We start from the raw sequence: 16,205 nt of genomic DNA, 5'->3' as shown, positions 1-16,205 counted from the left end.
TCTATAGCTGCTTTTCCAAAAGTCTAACTAGGGGAATCCCTTTACTCAAGCTAACAGCACCTTGCACAACACGGAAAGTATTCTCCACTGCGCTGGACTAAAGTACATTACCCCTCAAATTCGATTCTTTTTGCAGTTGCTGCAATCTCCTACATGCTGTTGCAGAATGCCAAAAATTACCCAAATTATTTCTGGACACAGACAGCATCTCCTACATGTCACTGTAATTTTTTAAAAACCTTGGTACCACCAGGTTGGTTGTGTGAGCATAACAGGGAATGTAATGGAACTTTCCCCACTGTAATGCTCTCACAATATTGGTGGCATTATCACAAATTACATATCCTCAGGAGAGACCAAGCTGGATAAGCCATGTTGCAATGACATCCCCTAGTTTTTCAAACAGGTTGTCTTTGTATGCATCTTAGTGTAGCCGGTGATACACAAATGTAGGATACCACTTTGTATTTGCAACAGGATGAGGGGGATATCTGTGTAGCTGACGGCGGCGCTAATGTGGATGTTGATGAGGATGTTGTTTGTGTATGTCCTGCACCAGTGGAAGCAGTTCTTGCCAGTGATAAGAAGAAGGCCATTGTCATGCCTGGTCATAAGACCAAAAAATCCACCTCTTATGTGTGCAATTATTTTTGTCCAATCCTGACAACAGGTGTCTAGCCATTTGTAGCGTTTGTAAAGCCACACTGACAACACCTTCCTTATCAATATCCTAACTAGTGATTGGAGTTAGTCCTTCATCCAAGTTGCTAAGGCTAGATGACTTCTCCCCTATCCAGGATTACTCTGAAAAATTCTTGAGCGTTAGTCCCGCTGCTGCTGCTGCTGCTGGGGGTGGATCTTCAACCCAGAAGTAGACCAAGAAGAGACTACTAGTAGTTTACAACAATTGACTGTTAAACAATCCATTGCAAGAGGAAGCAAGTATGAAAGCTGTCATCCAGTTGCAAAGCGGATCACAGACGCCATGGCGACTATGCTAGTATTAGATCTGTCTCCAATATACATAATTAATGCAGCTGGTTTTAGACAGTTAATTGAGGTCCTGTGTACCCCTTACCAAATTCCATTTTACTAGAAAAGCAATTCCACACCTCTGCCAGAAGGTTCCATTAAATGTAATTATTGGGCTACAAAATGCCATTCTACCCACTGTACACGTAACCATGTGGACAAGCGGAGCTGGGTAAGCTAAAGATTATATGACTGTGACAGTCCACTGGGTTGGTGAATTGCCTACAGCAGCAGCATGTACCCCACAACGCCAGATAATTCTGAGGCACGCTACTCTTTGTATCAGTGGCTTCACTAAGAGGCATACCGATGAGAACCTGTTTGAAAAACTAAGGGATGTCATTGCAACATGGCTTATCCTGTTTGGACTCTCCTGAGGATATGTCATTTATGATAATGCCACCAATGATGTGAGAGCATTACAGCTGGGTGAAATCCATCACATTCCCTGTTTTGTTCACACAATCTACTTGGTGGTGTAGAGCTTTTTGAAAAATGACAGGGACGTGCAGGATATGCTTTCTGTGTCCCAAAAAATTTCGGGACATTTCGACATTCTGCAGAATGTAGAAAATTGCAGCAGCTGCAAGAACAATTTATTTTCCCTGCCACCAACTGAAGCAAGAGGTGGTAACAAGTTGGAATTCCACACTTTACATGCTTGTGAGGATGGAGGAACAGCAATAAGCCATCCATGCTTACTTCACAAGCTATGACGTTTGGAAAGGAGGGGGATGTATTTTAGTCCAGCGCATACGTTCCGTGTTTTGCAAGGTGCTGAAACGATTTGAAGTAGTCATCTGTGAACTGAGTTCAGATACGGATAGCTTGAGCAAAGTGATTCCCTTAATTAGATTTTTTGGAAAAGCACCTTGAAAAATTGAAGTAGGAGATGAAATAAAGCTAAGTATGTCGGACTTGTAGATGAAGTAATTTAATCGCTTCGACAGAATTGAAGAGTTATCAACTTCTGGAAATTGTATCACTACATTTGGTGACTATGCTTGCTTGATCCTAGGTTTAAGAGTTATGTCTTCTCTTTATTTCCCACTGTCCCAGATCAAAAGAGATGCAATGAGCTTCTGGTGAGCAAGTTGACAGCTGAAGTGGTACCTGACACAACGGCGTCCCCTCCTTCAGTTTCTCTGGCTACTGCTGCTAGGAAAAAAACTAAGCTTTTTTTTAACCAAAAATCATGACAGCTTTGTCGTAAAATAAACTACAAATTCAAATTCCACAAGGGTGGCCTTTACTGGCATTTAGATCAAAGTACAGAGACTTGTGTAATGGTGGATTCAAGCGGGGATGAATGATGACAATGTAGATTGCAGGTGCTGGGATCTACCTGAGAGAAGGAAGCTAGCTGATGCTGGAATGCTTATTAATATTTGGGTAAAATGACATGTTGGCAATTTTATGTTTTTCTACAACAAAGTTTCACCATTATTAAAGATGTGTTATCTTTAAAAAGCTAAAAGCTTTTTTTTTACATTTTTGTTTTTGACATCTATGTTACAGGGATTTCTGTATTGGTGGTTTCCTGCGGGTTTGAATTAATATTGTGTTAGGATGATGTACACACTGATGAGGGTGAGGATGAGGCTGAAGATGATGACAGCAACATCTTGCCACTGTAGTATTCATTAACAGCACCTTAGCTGCCTTAAGCCCATTGTTGGCTTGTTTTGTGGGGGGCCCAAACAAACCAAGCACTTCAGCCATAAAAGTGGCACTCCTTGTCGCTGAAGTGTTTGGTTCGCTAAAATATGCGTGTCCTTTGCAAGATCCATTATAAGGGTGGGTGGTAGGGTCCCAAGGACAATTTCATCTTGCACCACTTTTCTTTTCTGCCACTGCTGTGTGTGGCAATATTTCCTAGATGTGCTATGAACTGCCGTGTGTTTGTGTCATTGCTCTGTCACTTAGCATGTGGCCAGGTCGCTGCAGTCTTTGTCCGAAAGTGGGTGAAAATAATATTGTGATCTGTGAGGTGGTCAAAATTGACTGGAAATGACTGAAAATTAGTGTTTTTGAGGTTAATAATAATGTAAGAACAAAAAAGAGCAAAATTATGTGATTTTAGCATATTTTTCTAAAAAATACAGATCCAAAACCAAAACACACGAGGGCGGTTTTACCAAAACATGAACTTAATCCAGATCCAAAACCAAAACCAAAACATGGGGGTCAGTGAGCATGTCTAATTGGAATAGGAAGTTCCTTCTAAAACTGATGGAACACCTGCATGGTCACCATACAAGATTCATTATCAGGTGTGAAATCACAAAAGCTATTTACATTGTAATATCGTCTAACAAAAGAAAGAGCTGCTTTCTAGTGTTTGTCAGTTGAAGGTAGCTACAATTAGCATTAGTCATTTATTTTGGACATATCAAAGGCGCATATAAACACAGTACTACTGGTGACCAATGCATTAATTTGATACCAAAATGAAAGCATACATAGGCAACAATGATAAGAAATATCTGATTAATATCTGTCAATTATAGTTTAGGACTTGCAGAAAACCCATTGATAAGTGATCTGACAGTGTGTGCCACCATAGTCTATCCATAGGAATTGGACCCCTTAGGATCCATTCATTCAACTTGATGGGACAAGTGAACTGATCTGTTAAATTTGGTCACACACGTGTGTGGCCAAGCTGGGCATAGATTCTGTAACTTGAAGCTTGACCATCTTATTACTATCTGCTAATTAACTTTTCTGCCATTTAACTTTTGATCTATTGGGATATTTCATGGACAATATTAGGTTAAATCTGGTGATTTTATTTTAAACCAAAACTATGAGAAACAAGCAGAACCTGTGATTGTATATAAAGAATGCAAGTAATATTAAAATACTATAATTTATTACATCATAATGCACAATTTATATATTTGCTGCAACTTCCAATAATTGATACACAAATATTGTACTATATTTTGTTTGATATTTTAAGCAAACTATTCACATTGTATTATGTGATGTATGTAGAGAGCCATCAAAATGTAAATTTTACATTGTATTTACGCAGCCTGTAACCACCCAAAATGTATTGATTGGAATTTGTCAAAACAAACACAAATCCCAGATTAACCAAATATTTTTAATGAAAAGGTCCATCAATCACCTAATCTTTTATCATGGTTAGTCTTTAAAAAAAGATAAACTACATCATGGTGCAGCAATGCCCCTCTATATACATGGGATATTTTCTGGAGTATATGTAATGTTATACCATTTCTATGATATAGGGGCCTATTTATTAAAGGTTTTCCCCCTGTAAAATCCCCAAAAACAACAGTTTTCGGGGATTAAACACTAATTTGCTAATTATGATAGCAGCATCGCAGCAGATATCATAGATATCTGCTGCCTTGCATCTCTTATCGTTTTACTGAGCACTCCCCCTAACAATGTATGGGGAGTGCTCAGTAACGCTATTTAACAATAAATGCAATTGATTTTTCAAACATGATAATGTACGTCAGCTGAAGCTGGGTGTATATTATCATTAATTAAACGTTTCAGTGCTGTCAGCTCTGCTCCGACGAGCAGGGCTGGAAGGCGCATGTGTGGAGGGATCACATGATCCCTCCCTGTCATTCACTCTCTCTCTGCAAACTATAAATGCGCACTAGAGTAAGAACAGGACCCCCGTTGACCACATACTGCTTCGGGAACGAAGCAGCTGTGGTAAGTATGTTTTCTACTTCACAAGAACAGCAGTTTTTCGGAACTGCTGTTCCTGTGTTGCTTTTTTAATAAATATGAGAAATAGTTCAATCCTTATCAATGCGATAAGGATTGAAAACTATTTTTCATATTTTGCGAGTGATGATAAATGTGCCCCATAGTACTTCATATAGTTCTTCCAGGTGCTTTTTACACTGAATGTGAACGGTGATACATCGACTTCCTTTATCTTGGCTTACATTGCCCATGTTCTGTGAGGACATTTAACATTACACTAACCTAATGACAGTTATGAAGGTCACATTAATTTAAGCTTTCCAGATGTCCCAGTTTAGTTTTCCAAAACTGAGACCAACTAAGACATTAGGACAAGGTGTGAGATTCTATGAGTAACGTGTAAAAGTGTGATAGATAGCAAAGTTTTATAAAAAAATATATATATAATTAGTAGACAGATACAAAAACACAACATCTACAAAGGCAAAACATTTGTGCCAATAGATTAAAATCAAGGGTCCTATTTATCAAACATTATTTTGCCTTAAAAAAAAGCAGTATCTGCAGGATTAAGGCAATTTTTAGTATTGGGGCTATTTAACAACACTGTAATGTTGTTTGCTAAATTATTTCATAGTATTGCAGTCTCTGTTAGCTAATGCCATCTTCAGATAGTAAAAGACTAGACACAGATCTTCTGATCCCTCCCTGGCAGGCTGTACTCTCCTCCCCTTTATCCCGTCAGTTCAACATTTGTGCACATGCACAAATTAGACTGGGAGAGAACCCAGAAATATACTCATTCACTGCGCTGCGATCAGTGGTTAGTGTGTAGTTTTTACCATTCGTTGAGACAGCTGCTTATCGGAGCAGCTGTTCCGGCTTCAGTTAATTGGTAAATTAACTACATCTCATATCGCTGCGAATAGATTCCCTCTGCAGACCAGACATTCTGATAAAATAATATGAGCAAATCCTTCTGTGCTGTTTTCTAGGACTACATTACCACTTGCACTTGACAGTGCAATTTGCAGGCCATTCCACAGCAACATATATACACATCCCAATTGTAAAGCACTGAGGAGTATGTGTTCGCTATATAAATAATACTTAATAAATAAATAGAATATATACATGATTTTACTACTATATACTGTACCTTATACAGGGGTGCTTGCCAGGATCTTCCTTCTTCCCGCCACAAAAAGGTCACATTGCCGTCCTTCATAGGCGCATACTGACCGTGCTGATTTCTTTTTCCTCTTCTTCTTCTTCTTCTTCTTCTTCTTCTTCTTCTTCTTCTTCGTGGTCAAAGTGGAATTTTAGAAGGGGCAGTATGGAAAATGTAAGTGAATGGAACATGATAGTCTTACAATGAAAGCAGTAGGGGAAGTGGCATACCACCATATACCAGCCCATTTCAGCCTCTAATTATTATTATTATTATCCGTATTTGCAGAGCTGTACAATGTGTCTATAAAAATTAAGCTGCTCAACGGCCTTATATGTGTACATATACATATATATATATATATATATATATATATATATATATATATATATATATTTAAACATCAACATATTACTAATCATGTGCTGGTTTTTAGAACTTAGAAAAGGTGTTTTAGAATGGTTGGCAGATCTCTTTGGGTAGTTTGTTGTTTTCATACAGAGAATATTGTTTATTAAAAGTATTTTTATATGCAGCTGCTGAATTTCTTTTATATTGTTGTGTTGTAATAAATGGTTATTTTAAGTAATTCTCTTCTCCCTAAGTATTTAGAGGTAGCTGTGAACTCTTTAACAGCGACATCAGTTATTCATATACTTGAACAAATTAAAAGTATACCATTGTTTCTTGGAGCATCTTTATATACAAATTAATTGAATATTATATACATTTGGATTCAGGCACATTACTGCACTTATCCTACATCTGTATGGAGTGCCCTTTTCTGCATGTCTAGACAGACCCTTCCATAATTAAGATAAAGTTTCCCTCTTCCCCATTATAGATGGCATCTTGATGCACTAACTCACGTGTGTGCAAGTAAAATTGTGCACAAGTTTGTACTTATGCATGATATAACAAAATAAGATGGAAAGGCATTTGTAGTATACCTCTTTTTTCAGAATATTATTATATTTGTTAACTTTTTCTTAAAATGAGACAATTTTCATCAGAAAGCTTAGATCTCATAAATGTATTTTGTATGTCATGATACCACAACCTGAGCAGCCTTTAAAAACATCAGATTTTATTTGCTTTTGTTGAATTTTAAGTTTTCGACTATTTGATGTAATGAAATAAGGCCGTCACTGCAAAACTAAAATTCTAGTAAATCACATCCTGCAGTTATCAAACCTGCGCTGACTCCTTCACCTCCCAGGCACAGCTGTTCTTATCCTGTGACAGGATCAACTGTCCTATGATGGGCAGCATCCAAGAGGCAGCATGTGTTCAGTGTGGGAGGCCGCGCAGAGTGAATGTCAGAGAGAATTTCTTGTTCCTTCTTAATAAGTTTTTTTTTGTCCTTAATGACATCTAATGTCAAGCTAACCTATTAATACAAACTCACCACAGAAGCACCTCTAGCACCCACCTCAAATCACACTGTACTAGCACTGTGTCCTTAATATGACATCTCTTAACATAACCTTAATAAAGATTGATTTTTATTAGCATTATATAGAACATACTCACTGCTATAATGTTCACATACATGGGATGGTTATAAAGAGAAGGCATCAACAACTGTTTCCTGGTTGAAACAGGCATGCTGGGGGAGTGAGGAGAGCATCACTATTTGCATACTTGCCAACTCTCCCGGAATGTCCGGGAGACTCCCGAAATTCGGGTCGGTCTCACGGACTCCCGGGAGAGCTGGCAAGTCTCCCGCATCCGGGAATTACCTTCCCGAAATGACATAATTCGCAGTGAATCGCGTCATTTTGGAGACGTTTGCCGCGTCCCGCCCCCTCCCGCCCTCCAGTCACGGCCATCTCCCGGAAAGACTTGTCAAAAGTTGGTAAGTATGCTAATTTGTTGCTAGAATCAGTAATTGGCAATGAGATGGAGATATGGTCACTCTACCTGGGCTGTGACCACACTCATTGGGGGCGTATCCAGAGCTTCTGAAGAGTTGGGACAACCTCAGGACTTGCTTCCCCTCACCTAAGATGACCCCTTCAATGTCTCGCACATCTGCCGTTGGTATGTGCAGCATTAGAGTTGCCCCCAATAGTACCACACATCTCCCAACTCTCCTGGAATATGAACAAAAGTCCATTCAAATCGGGACTGTCCCATCTAAATTGGGATAGTTGGGAGTTGTGATTAGGCTATGTACACACAACTGTTATTTAAATATGTCTTTTGTTCATTTCACATTGACAGATGAAGAGAGGAGAGACAGAAGCTATTGCTAAGGAGAGATGTCAACATAGAGCAGACTTTTGTGTTATCAAAGAGGATGATGGAGCAGGGGCAGGGGATAGTAGAGAATATCCTGCTATATCCCGTTTTGGTACAATTAATCACCTTGAAAAAACCCTCCTGTGAACTATACCATGTTTCTCCATAAAGATCAATAATTCCCTCCATGTGGAAGTTCATCTCTCCTCTGTTCTTTAAAATAACAAAATGAATGAGAGACAAATTAAATAATGGTTGGGTGCACTTGCCCTAAATCCATAATCTGTCCCTTTTAGTGACTTAGACCAGTGGTAATTTGCAGGGGGACTATGCATGGTTGATGCTCAGAACAAAAGAACAAAAATGCTCAAATGTTCATTAAAATGTAGGGTTTATAGGCAATTTATTTATGGAGATACGGTTTTCCATTTCACAGCAGAAATTCACATCTGCATTAACCTATAAGATTATTAGGCACAACTAGGATTTTACTGCCTTGAGAACCTTAAACATAAAAGTCAGTTCTCATTGACTGAAATTCAGTAAGCCTGTAATCAATGCAAGTCACTGAAGTCAAAACAATATATAAAATGGGAAAACTTAAAAGTAAACATATATAATTGATTGCTTACATAAGTTCCTCTGTCAACATGCCTAATAAAGAATTCTCAATATATAGCATGGGAGTATGTTGGGCAGGTGACAGATATGCATGCCTAGCATGTTACTGACTCTCGCTTGTGTATGCATTACAAAGTTCTGCAGTATACAGTGACATGATTTAATTATAGACTGAACAAACTTATGTGATTGGTGAACAGAAAATATTCTATCAGAAGCTGTTCAGCAACAACTTTAAAGCTGTAGTTTGATCCACACTAAAATAAGCTAAGAATATACAAATTTGAGCAAATATGTGCTTTGTGTGCCTATATATTACTTTGTGTGCCTATGTATTGTATTTACAGTTTTCAAATACTTATTATACTGCATAGTAAGAGTAGCTCAGTATTAGGTGTTAAATGGCTGTACCTGTAGAAATAATGTTGCACAACCTAGCAGTCAACATAATGGTTGACAGGTCCAAATCTGAGGAATAAATGTATAATTTTTGTAAGTAGTAATTTGGAGACTATACTATATTGATAAAAATACAGTATCCAGAGGTTTATGAAGATATCAGTGCAGTATTTGTCACCTTTGTTGCTTTATGTAAGGCCCCTGTAGAAGTGTAACAGGTATTAGTCATGATTACAGGAGTCATTTTATAGGTAGAGTGCTGTAAAGGTGTGCTACTAGAGGATGGCATGCTGGGAACATTGCACGTTTACCTGAAGATCACGACATCTGTTATCTTTCCTTACATCTGTGTGTGAGATCTGATGCATCTGAGATTAGAGATATGGCAGAGCACTGAAGCAGATTTGCAGGTTAGTCTGCAGGAACAGGTCAGATCTGATAATAGCAAGGCTAAGCAGCTCAGAGCCAGAGCAGGTGGCATGGGAGCAGAACAGATACCAGGATCAGGACATGCAACCAGCAGCAGGCAATTAAGAACTGGAAATTAAAGACATGGGGGTCTAATTAAAAAACTGAGAAACACCCTATTGAAAACAGGCTGCCAGAGATAGAGCTTCTCCTTATCTATGAAAGGCTACCGCTGTGCTATCCTCAGTGGTAGCCCCCATAAACAAAGAGGTTTGCAGGCTTTGTCTGGTGAAAGCTTCCCCATTATAAACAAGATGAACCATCCATTAACCTCATCTTTTACATGGAACATTCTTCACCAGTTGTGGTAAAGAGCAGAAAATATTGTCCACACAGGCAGATCACATGATCGCAGGGGGAATGATTCCTCCACCCCTGCGATCGCATTCTGGTGCCTGGCTGTCACGGTGACAGCCAGGCTGAAGACAGAGTAGCGGAGACCAGCGGACTGCAAGACAGCGGGCCCCCAGGTAAGTATGTGTTGCGCTATTGCTCATGGGGGGGGTGCTCATCATGGGAGAGAGGCCTGGGGGGCACAGGGGGCCCATACTGGGCCCCATGATTTCTGAAGGCGGCCCTGCTTGTTCCTGTACTGCGCTGCTGATACTTTGTGGTGCCCTATAAATACAAATGAATAATAATAATAATGACGATGACAAGTAACATGTCTAACAAGTGCATGTGCAGCAAAAGAGCCACCTTTGAACTTCTGCCACTCCTAGGCACAGGCCTACTGGGCTTAATACTTAATGTGACCTTTTGTGGAAATAATATCCAGTATGCAAGGAACTGGAGGTTAAGGAGGTATAAATATGGTTGCTGTGGAGAGAGGTTAAAGTGAAGGAAAAATGTTTTTCCCCTGGCACATAAGTGAGATGAAGCTCTGAAGACACTGCATGCAATGTTTTCATAGCTGAATTGCTCTCACATAACAGGAGGGAAACATTTCCCTTTCACTTCAACCTGTCACCACTGCCACTATTGAGCTACGCATTTCTAGCTTTTGACACCACCCTTAACAGAGGGTAGGTGCTGGGAGATCTTTACCAGTAGTTCATTATTGGAGCTCCCAGGTCCAAATCTGCTCAGTTATAAGAGGGAGATGTTACATAATATTATTATGATGGTATTATTAATTGTGCTTATGGCTCACCGCACAGAGAATCTGCATTGCAATAATGTAGGGTGCAGAACTTGAATACTCACAGCCCAGTGATGCTATGTGTCTGGCCCATGATTTGGGTTTTAATGATCAATTAATTTGACCTTTACTCATGTGGACAAATTAGCCACAGGTCCAATCTTTCAAATGAACTTGCCCTCTTTGCTTATACACCTATAATGTTCATCTGTACAAGTTACAACTTCACATATGTGCAGGGATGTTCTTATAATGAGGCAAAGGAGACTGACGGGCAGCAGATGATATCATTTTTTTGTTGGTAAATGTTTTTATTGGTAGAGATAAAGGAAGGAAGTTACAATATTTCTGTTTTGAAGTGCTCATTACACCAATATAAATGTGTATGCTGATTTGAATAGTGAGTTGGTGAAAGAAAATTTTGGATGCTGGCTCAGGCAGCAGAATGCTTAACCAGACCCATGCTCATTTTATTATGGCAGTTCATGTACATCAGCCTAGATTCACCATCATTGCTCATACATTATGTCATATGTGGCTAATTACAGCAATTAATGCACAAATTGATGTGTTAGTACATTAACAGAGCTTAAAGTGCTTGTGCATCATAAATGACACCAATAGTAATACAAATACTAAAAATTAATAAAAAAAGTATGAAGGCAGTACTTTTTATTTAGAAGACGCATATATGCTTTTAATGTTAGCTTTATTTGAGAATGCGTAATCATTTTCCATGTGATAGAATATGGCATGCCTGCCAACTCTTAGTACCCCCTACTGGGGAGAGGTCAGGTGGTAAGCGTTGGGAGGGAGCGTCTTGTGCAATGCTACAATTCACTGTATCGCACTACAGTGGACATGGCCTGATTATGCAAATTGCAACATTAAGCCCTGCCTCTGTCCGGGATCAGTGTGCGAAATTCGGACATTTCGGGAGAATAGGCAAGTATGGCATATGATATATTATTTCTTAATAGCCTTAATTTGCTCACTGAAAATCATTTTCAACTAGGGGTAAATCCATCTAGAACAGGGGTCCTCAAACTTTTTAAACAGGGGGCCAGTTCACTGTCCCTCAGACCGTTGGAGGGCCGGACTATAGTAAAAACAAAAACTATGAACAAATTCCTATGCACACTGCATATATCTTATTTTGAAGTGAAGAAACAAAACGGGAACAAATACAATATTTAAAATGAAGTAAAGTTAAATCAACAAATTTACCAGTATTTTAATGGGAACTATGGGCCTGCTTTTGGCTAACGAGATGGTCAATGTCTGGTTCCATATTTGTCACTGCTAGTTGTAACAAGTGATGCAAGTGTGTATCCGTTAGTCTTGATCTGGTTGGAGATTTCAAATGTTTCATTCTAGAAAAAGTCTGTTCACAGACATAAGTGCTGCCAAAGATGGTTGCCATTTTGAGTGCATGGTTCCTGAGATGAGGATATGTCTCAGAGGGGAGAGATGCATAGAAATTATAAAGGCTGCTTGACTTGAATGCGTCTTTCAGAGAGTCACAATTCTGCAGTTCAGCCAGTTCCATTTGGTAAATTGTATCCACATTTTCAATGTCAATAGAAAATGGGTTACGGAAAAGCTGTATGTCCTGTTCATGGCGATGAAGCTCTTTAAATCTAAATTGGAACTCCTTTTGCAATTTTTCCAGTGAATCCACACGTTTTGTTTGGGAATGCAATCAATGGTTTTTCCGCTAACAGATTTTGAGTTGTGGGGAGATGGCAGTTTTCCTTCTTCACTTGTTTGATGAGGAGGCCTAATATTACGCTACAAAAACAATATACCAGCAATAACTTTGCCCACACAGAGACATACAGACTGCAATGCCCATCATTGCAGTCTGATTGGTGAAACTCCACTTTTACCTCAGGCTCACACTGAGGTAATAATGCTCCCAACTTCCTCCAAGCTGCCTCTGCGCTGTGATGCCTCCGTTTCCCGCACTCTCTCTCCCGCTCTTCGCGCTCCCACTTCCGACCTTCACTGCCCACAAGACACCGCTCAGGCGGCCCTCCCAAATGCCCTTTCTTCCTCTAAATCCTGGGAGATGAGATCCAGCGCTTCAGCCGGTCAGCCAATCGGCGGCAGCCGCCGCCCCCTCTCCCTCTTCCACCAATGACCGTCCTTCTCATGTAAAAAAAATGACAGACAGGCAGCGGCGGCATAAACACCCGGCGGGCCATATAAATGTCCTCAGCGGGCCGCATGTGGCCCACAGGCCGTAGTTTGAGGACCCCTGATCTAGGACATGCAATTTTGCATCTAGGTAAAACCTTGTTGAGTTGCATGGGGGCAAATTTGAAATGTGTGGAAAGATTTGGTAGGGGGGCACGTCCTACCTTGACTGTAAATTGCAGTGAAAAAATAAAGGTGGTCAGTATTTGTGGGGTACCATGGAAAAACATGCAATATTTTCTTTGCATGCAAAAAAAAACTTTTATTTGCTCCCCTTGCATTGCAACATGGTTAATTCAGGTGCACACTTTAGCTGAATTAACTCTAAATGAGGCTCATTGTGTGCTAAAATGCCTAATTCCCTGTTTAAATCTTCCCTCTTCATGCATATACAGTTTATTTATCTATCTGAGTATTATATTTATGTGTTTTATCTCTTTCTTTGCAGTGCATACAGCAGCTCCAAGGCTTAACAATGATAAACTATATAAATATGTATACACAACAGAAGTATTAATCGATAGACCCAGAGGATCTCTTCAGGACAGTGTGGGCTACAAGATTTCATCAGAAGTAGAGGTCAATTTAATATGGAGAAATCCTAACATCAAAGATGACCAACTCATCAGAATTGTGGTACGTTTAACATGATGCTTGTGTTGTAAAATAGGGGTGTACAAATAGTGCCTCAGATTCTCAGAATTTCCTAAGTCTAATGTCTAATTTGACATCACTATGTGTCTTTTAACAAAGCAAAATACCACCTTATTGTTTTTGCTTAATCCCTAAGCAAATAAGCACTTAATAAAAGTACCTGTTCTCTTACCACTTAAATTGAAGGTGATTGATTTATGTATTGCATCATTGAATGCAATGAAGATATTTTAACACAAAGATTTAACATCTAAATGCTATTCTTTGAGACTAATCATTAAATGTGTTATACATCACTGTAAGACTTGTGCCTCTATACTGTATATTCACATAATTATTTGACGTCTCAAAAATAAAACATTGATCAATAGTAGGGAATTATTTTCTCGTTAAAAAATGTTTTGTATATAATTTTTACTATGATAATACACTCTAAATTCTTTATAATAAAAATGTAGTGAAAGCTTTCAATATTTATTTTGTTTAAAAGTTATCTATTTGACCAATGCTTCCGAGCGGTTGGTCTGTAGGAAGTATCAGTGGCTACTTTATTAGGTACACCTGTACCCCTGCACATTAATGCAAATGTATAATCAGCCAATTATGTGGCAGTGAATCAAAGTTCAGTTGTTGTTCAGACCAAGCACTAGAAGGCGGAAGTAATGTGACCTGAGTGACTTTGACTTTGGAATGATTGTTGGTGCCAAACAGGTTGGATTGTGTATCTCAGAAATTGCTGGTCTCCCATGGTTTTCGCATAAAACAGACTCTATAGTTTACATGGAAGGGGATGCAAATCATAAAACAACCAGTGGGGGGCAGTTCTGTGGGTGAAAATGTTATTATTGAGAGTGGAGAAAGGCCAGACTGGTTCCAGCTGACAGAAAGAAGACAGCAACTCGAATAACCATGCGTTACAACAGTGGTACGCAGATCAACATCTCTGAATGCTCAGCATGTCGCACCTTGAAGTGGATGGGCTATATCACTTCTGGCAGCTAAGAACAGGACACTGAGGCTGGAGTGGGCACAGGCTCACCAACACTAGACAGTTGAAGATTGAAAAAACATTGCCTGGTCTGATGTATCTCGGATTTCTGCTGCAACAAACAGATGTTAGGGTCAGAATTTCGCTTAAACATCATGAATCTATGGATTCATCCTGCCTTGTGTCAACGGTATAGGCTGCTGCTGGTGGTGATGTAATGGTTTGGGGAATGTTTCTTCACACATTAAGTCTCTTATTACCAATTGAGCACTGTTTAAATGCCCCAAACTACCTGAATATTGTTGCTGACCATATGCATCCCTTTATGGCCATAATCTACCCACCTTCTAATGACTACTTCCAGCAGGATAACACACCATTGGGTATATTTACTAAACTGCAGGTTTGAAAAAGTGAAGATGTTGCCTATAGCAACCAATCAGATTCTAGTTATCATTTATTGAGTACCTTCTACAAAATGAAAGCTACAATTCTATTGGTTGCTATAGGCATCATCTCCACTTTTTTAAATCCGCAGTTTAGTAAATATACCCCCATGCACAGATCATCTTAAACTGGTTCCATGAACACGGTCACCACAGTCACCGCATCTTAATCCAATACTGCACCATTGGGATGTGGTATAATAGGAGATTTGCAGCATTAATGTACAGCAAATAAATCTGCAGGACCTGTATGATGATATCATGTACCAGAATCACTAATGAATGTTTCCAGCGCCTTGTTGAATCCTACCCAATACTAGAAGGATTTACCTAATAAAGTGGTCACCGAGTATATAAATGCTGCTCGAAGGAGGGAAATCGTGCCTTTGGTTTATAGGCTTTGATCCGTATTTATGTATATGCCCTTACAGGGGCAGCTCTAAGTATATATTAGGGATGTGCACCGGCCACTTTTGGTGTCTCGTGTTTTGGATTCGGATTTCCTTGAGGTTTTGGGTTTGGATTTGTATCGCAAAACACCTGACGAAAGGTTTTGGTTCGGATTTAAAGGTTTTGGATTCGGATTTATTTTGAAAAAAACATAAAAAGTGTTAAAATCAAGTTTTTTGGTTTATTTTCACTCCTACGCTATTATTAACCTCAATAACATTCAATAACAATCATTTCAACTAATTCCCAGTCTATTCTGAACACCTCACACCTCACAATATTGTTTTTAGTCCAAAACAGGCTCTACTGAGGCAAGATGTCGTCCTCATCCTCAACCTCTGATTCCTCTCCCCCTACAGTGTGTACTTCCTCCTCCTCACACATTATCAATTCATCCCTGCTGGACTCCACAACCACAGGTCCCTCTGTACTATCTGGAGGGCAGTGCTGTACTTGATTGAGGAATTGATAATTCATTTTTATGAACATCATTTTTTTAACGTTCTGAGGAAGCAACCTCCTTCGCCGCTCACTGACCAGGTTCCCCGCTGCACTAAAAACTCTTTCTGAGTACACACTGGAGGGGGGACAACTCAGGTAAAATAGAGCCAGTTTGTACAGGGGCTTCCAAACTGCCTTTTTTTCCTGCCAGTAACAATATGGACTGTCTGACATGTCTATTTGGATGGTGTC

At 39.4% G+C, this 16,205-nt stretch overlaps 1 protein-coding gene across 2 annotated transcripts in view; it reads left to right on the top strand.

Moving 5' to 3' along the window:
- Positions 1 to 16,205, top strand: part of MTTP (microsomal triglyceride transfer protein) — a 125,087-nt gene that overhangs the window by 51,125 nt on the left and 57,757 nt on the right. For both annotated transcript variants that reach the window (XM_075201263.1, XM_075201255.1), the window contains exon 2: positions 13,423 to 13,610. Coding sequence is in view for 1 of the 2 variants with exons in the window: in XM_075201255.1 (XP_075057356.1) it covers positions 13,423 to 13,610 (188 nt within the window). In the remaining variant the exon portion in view is untranslated. The remainder of the gene's footprint in view (positions 1 to 13,422; positions 13,611 to 16,205) is intronic.

The sequence above is a fragment of the Mixophyes fleayi genome, chromosome 1, assembly GCF_038048845.1.
Source record: "Mixophyes fleayi isolate aMixFle1 chromosome 1, aMixFle1.hap1, whole genome shotgun sequence".
Classification (NCBI taxonomy): domain Eukaryota; kingdom Metazoa; phylum Chordata; class Amphibia; order Anura; family Limnodynastidae; genus Mixophyes; species Mixophyes fleayi.
The sequence above is the reverse complement of the archived record's forward strand: the minus strand, read 5'-3'. Positions and strand labels throughout refer to the sequence as shown.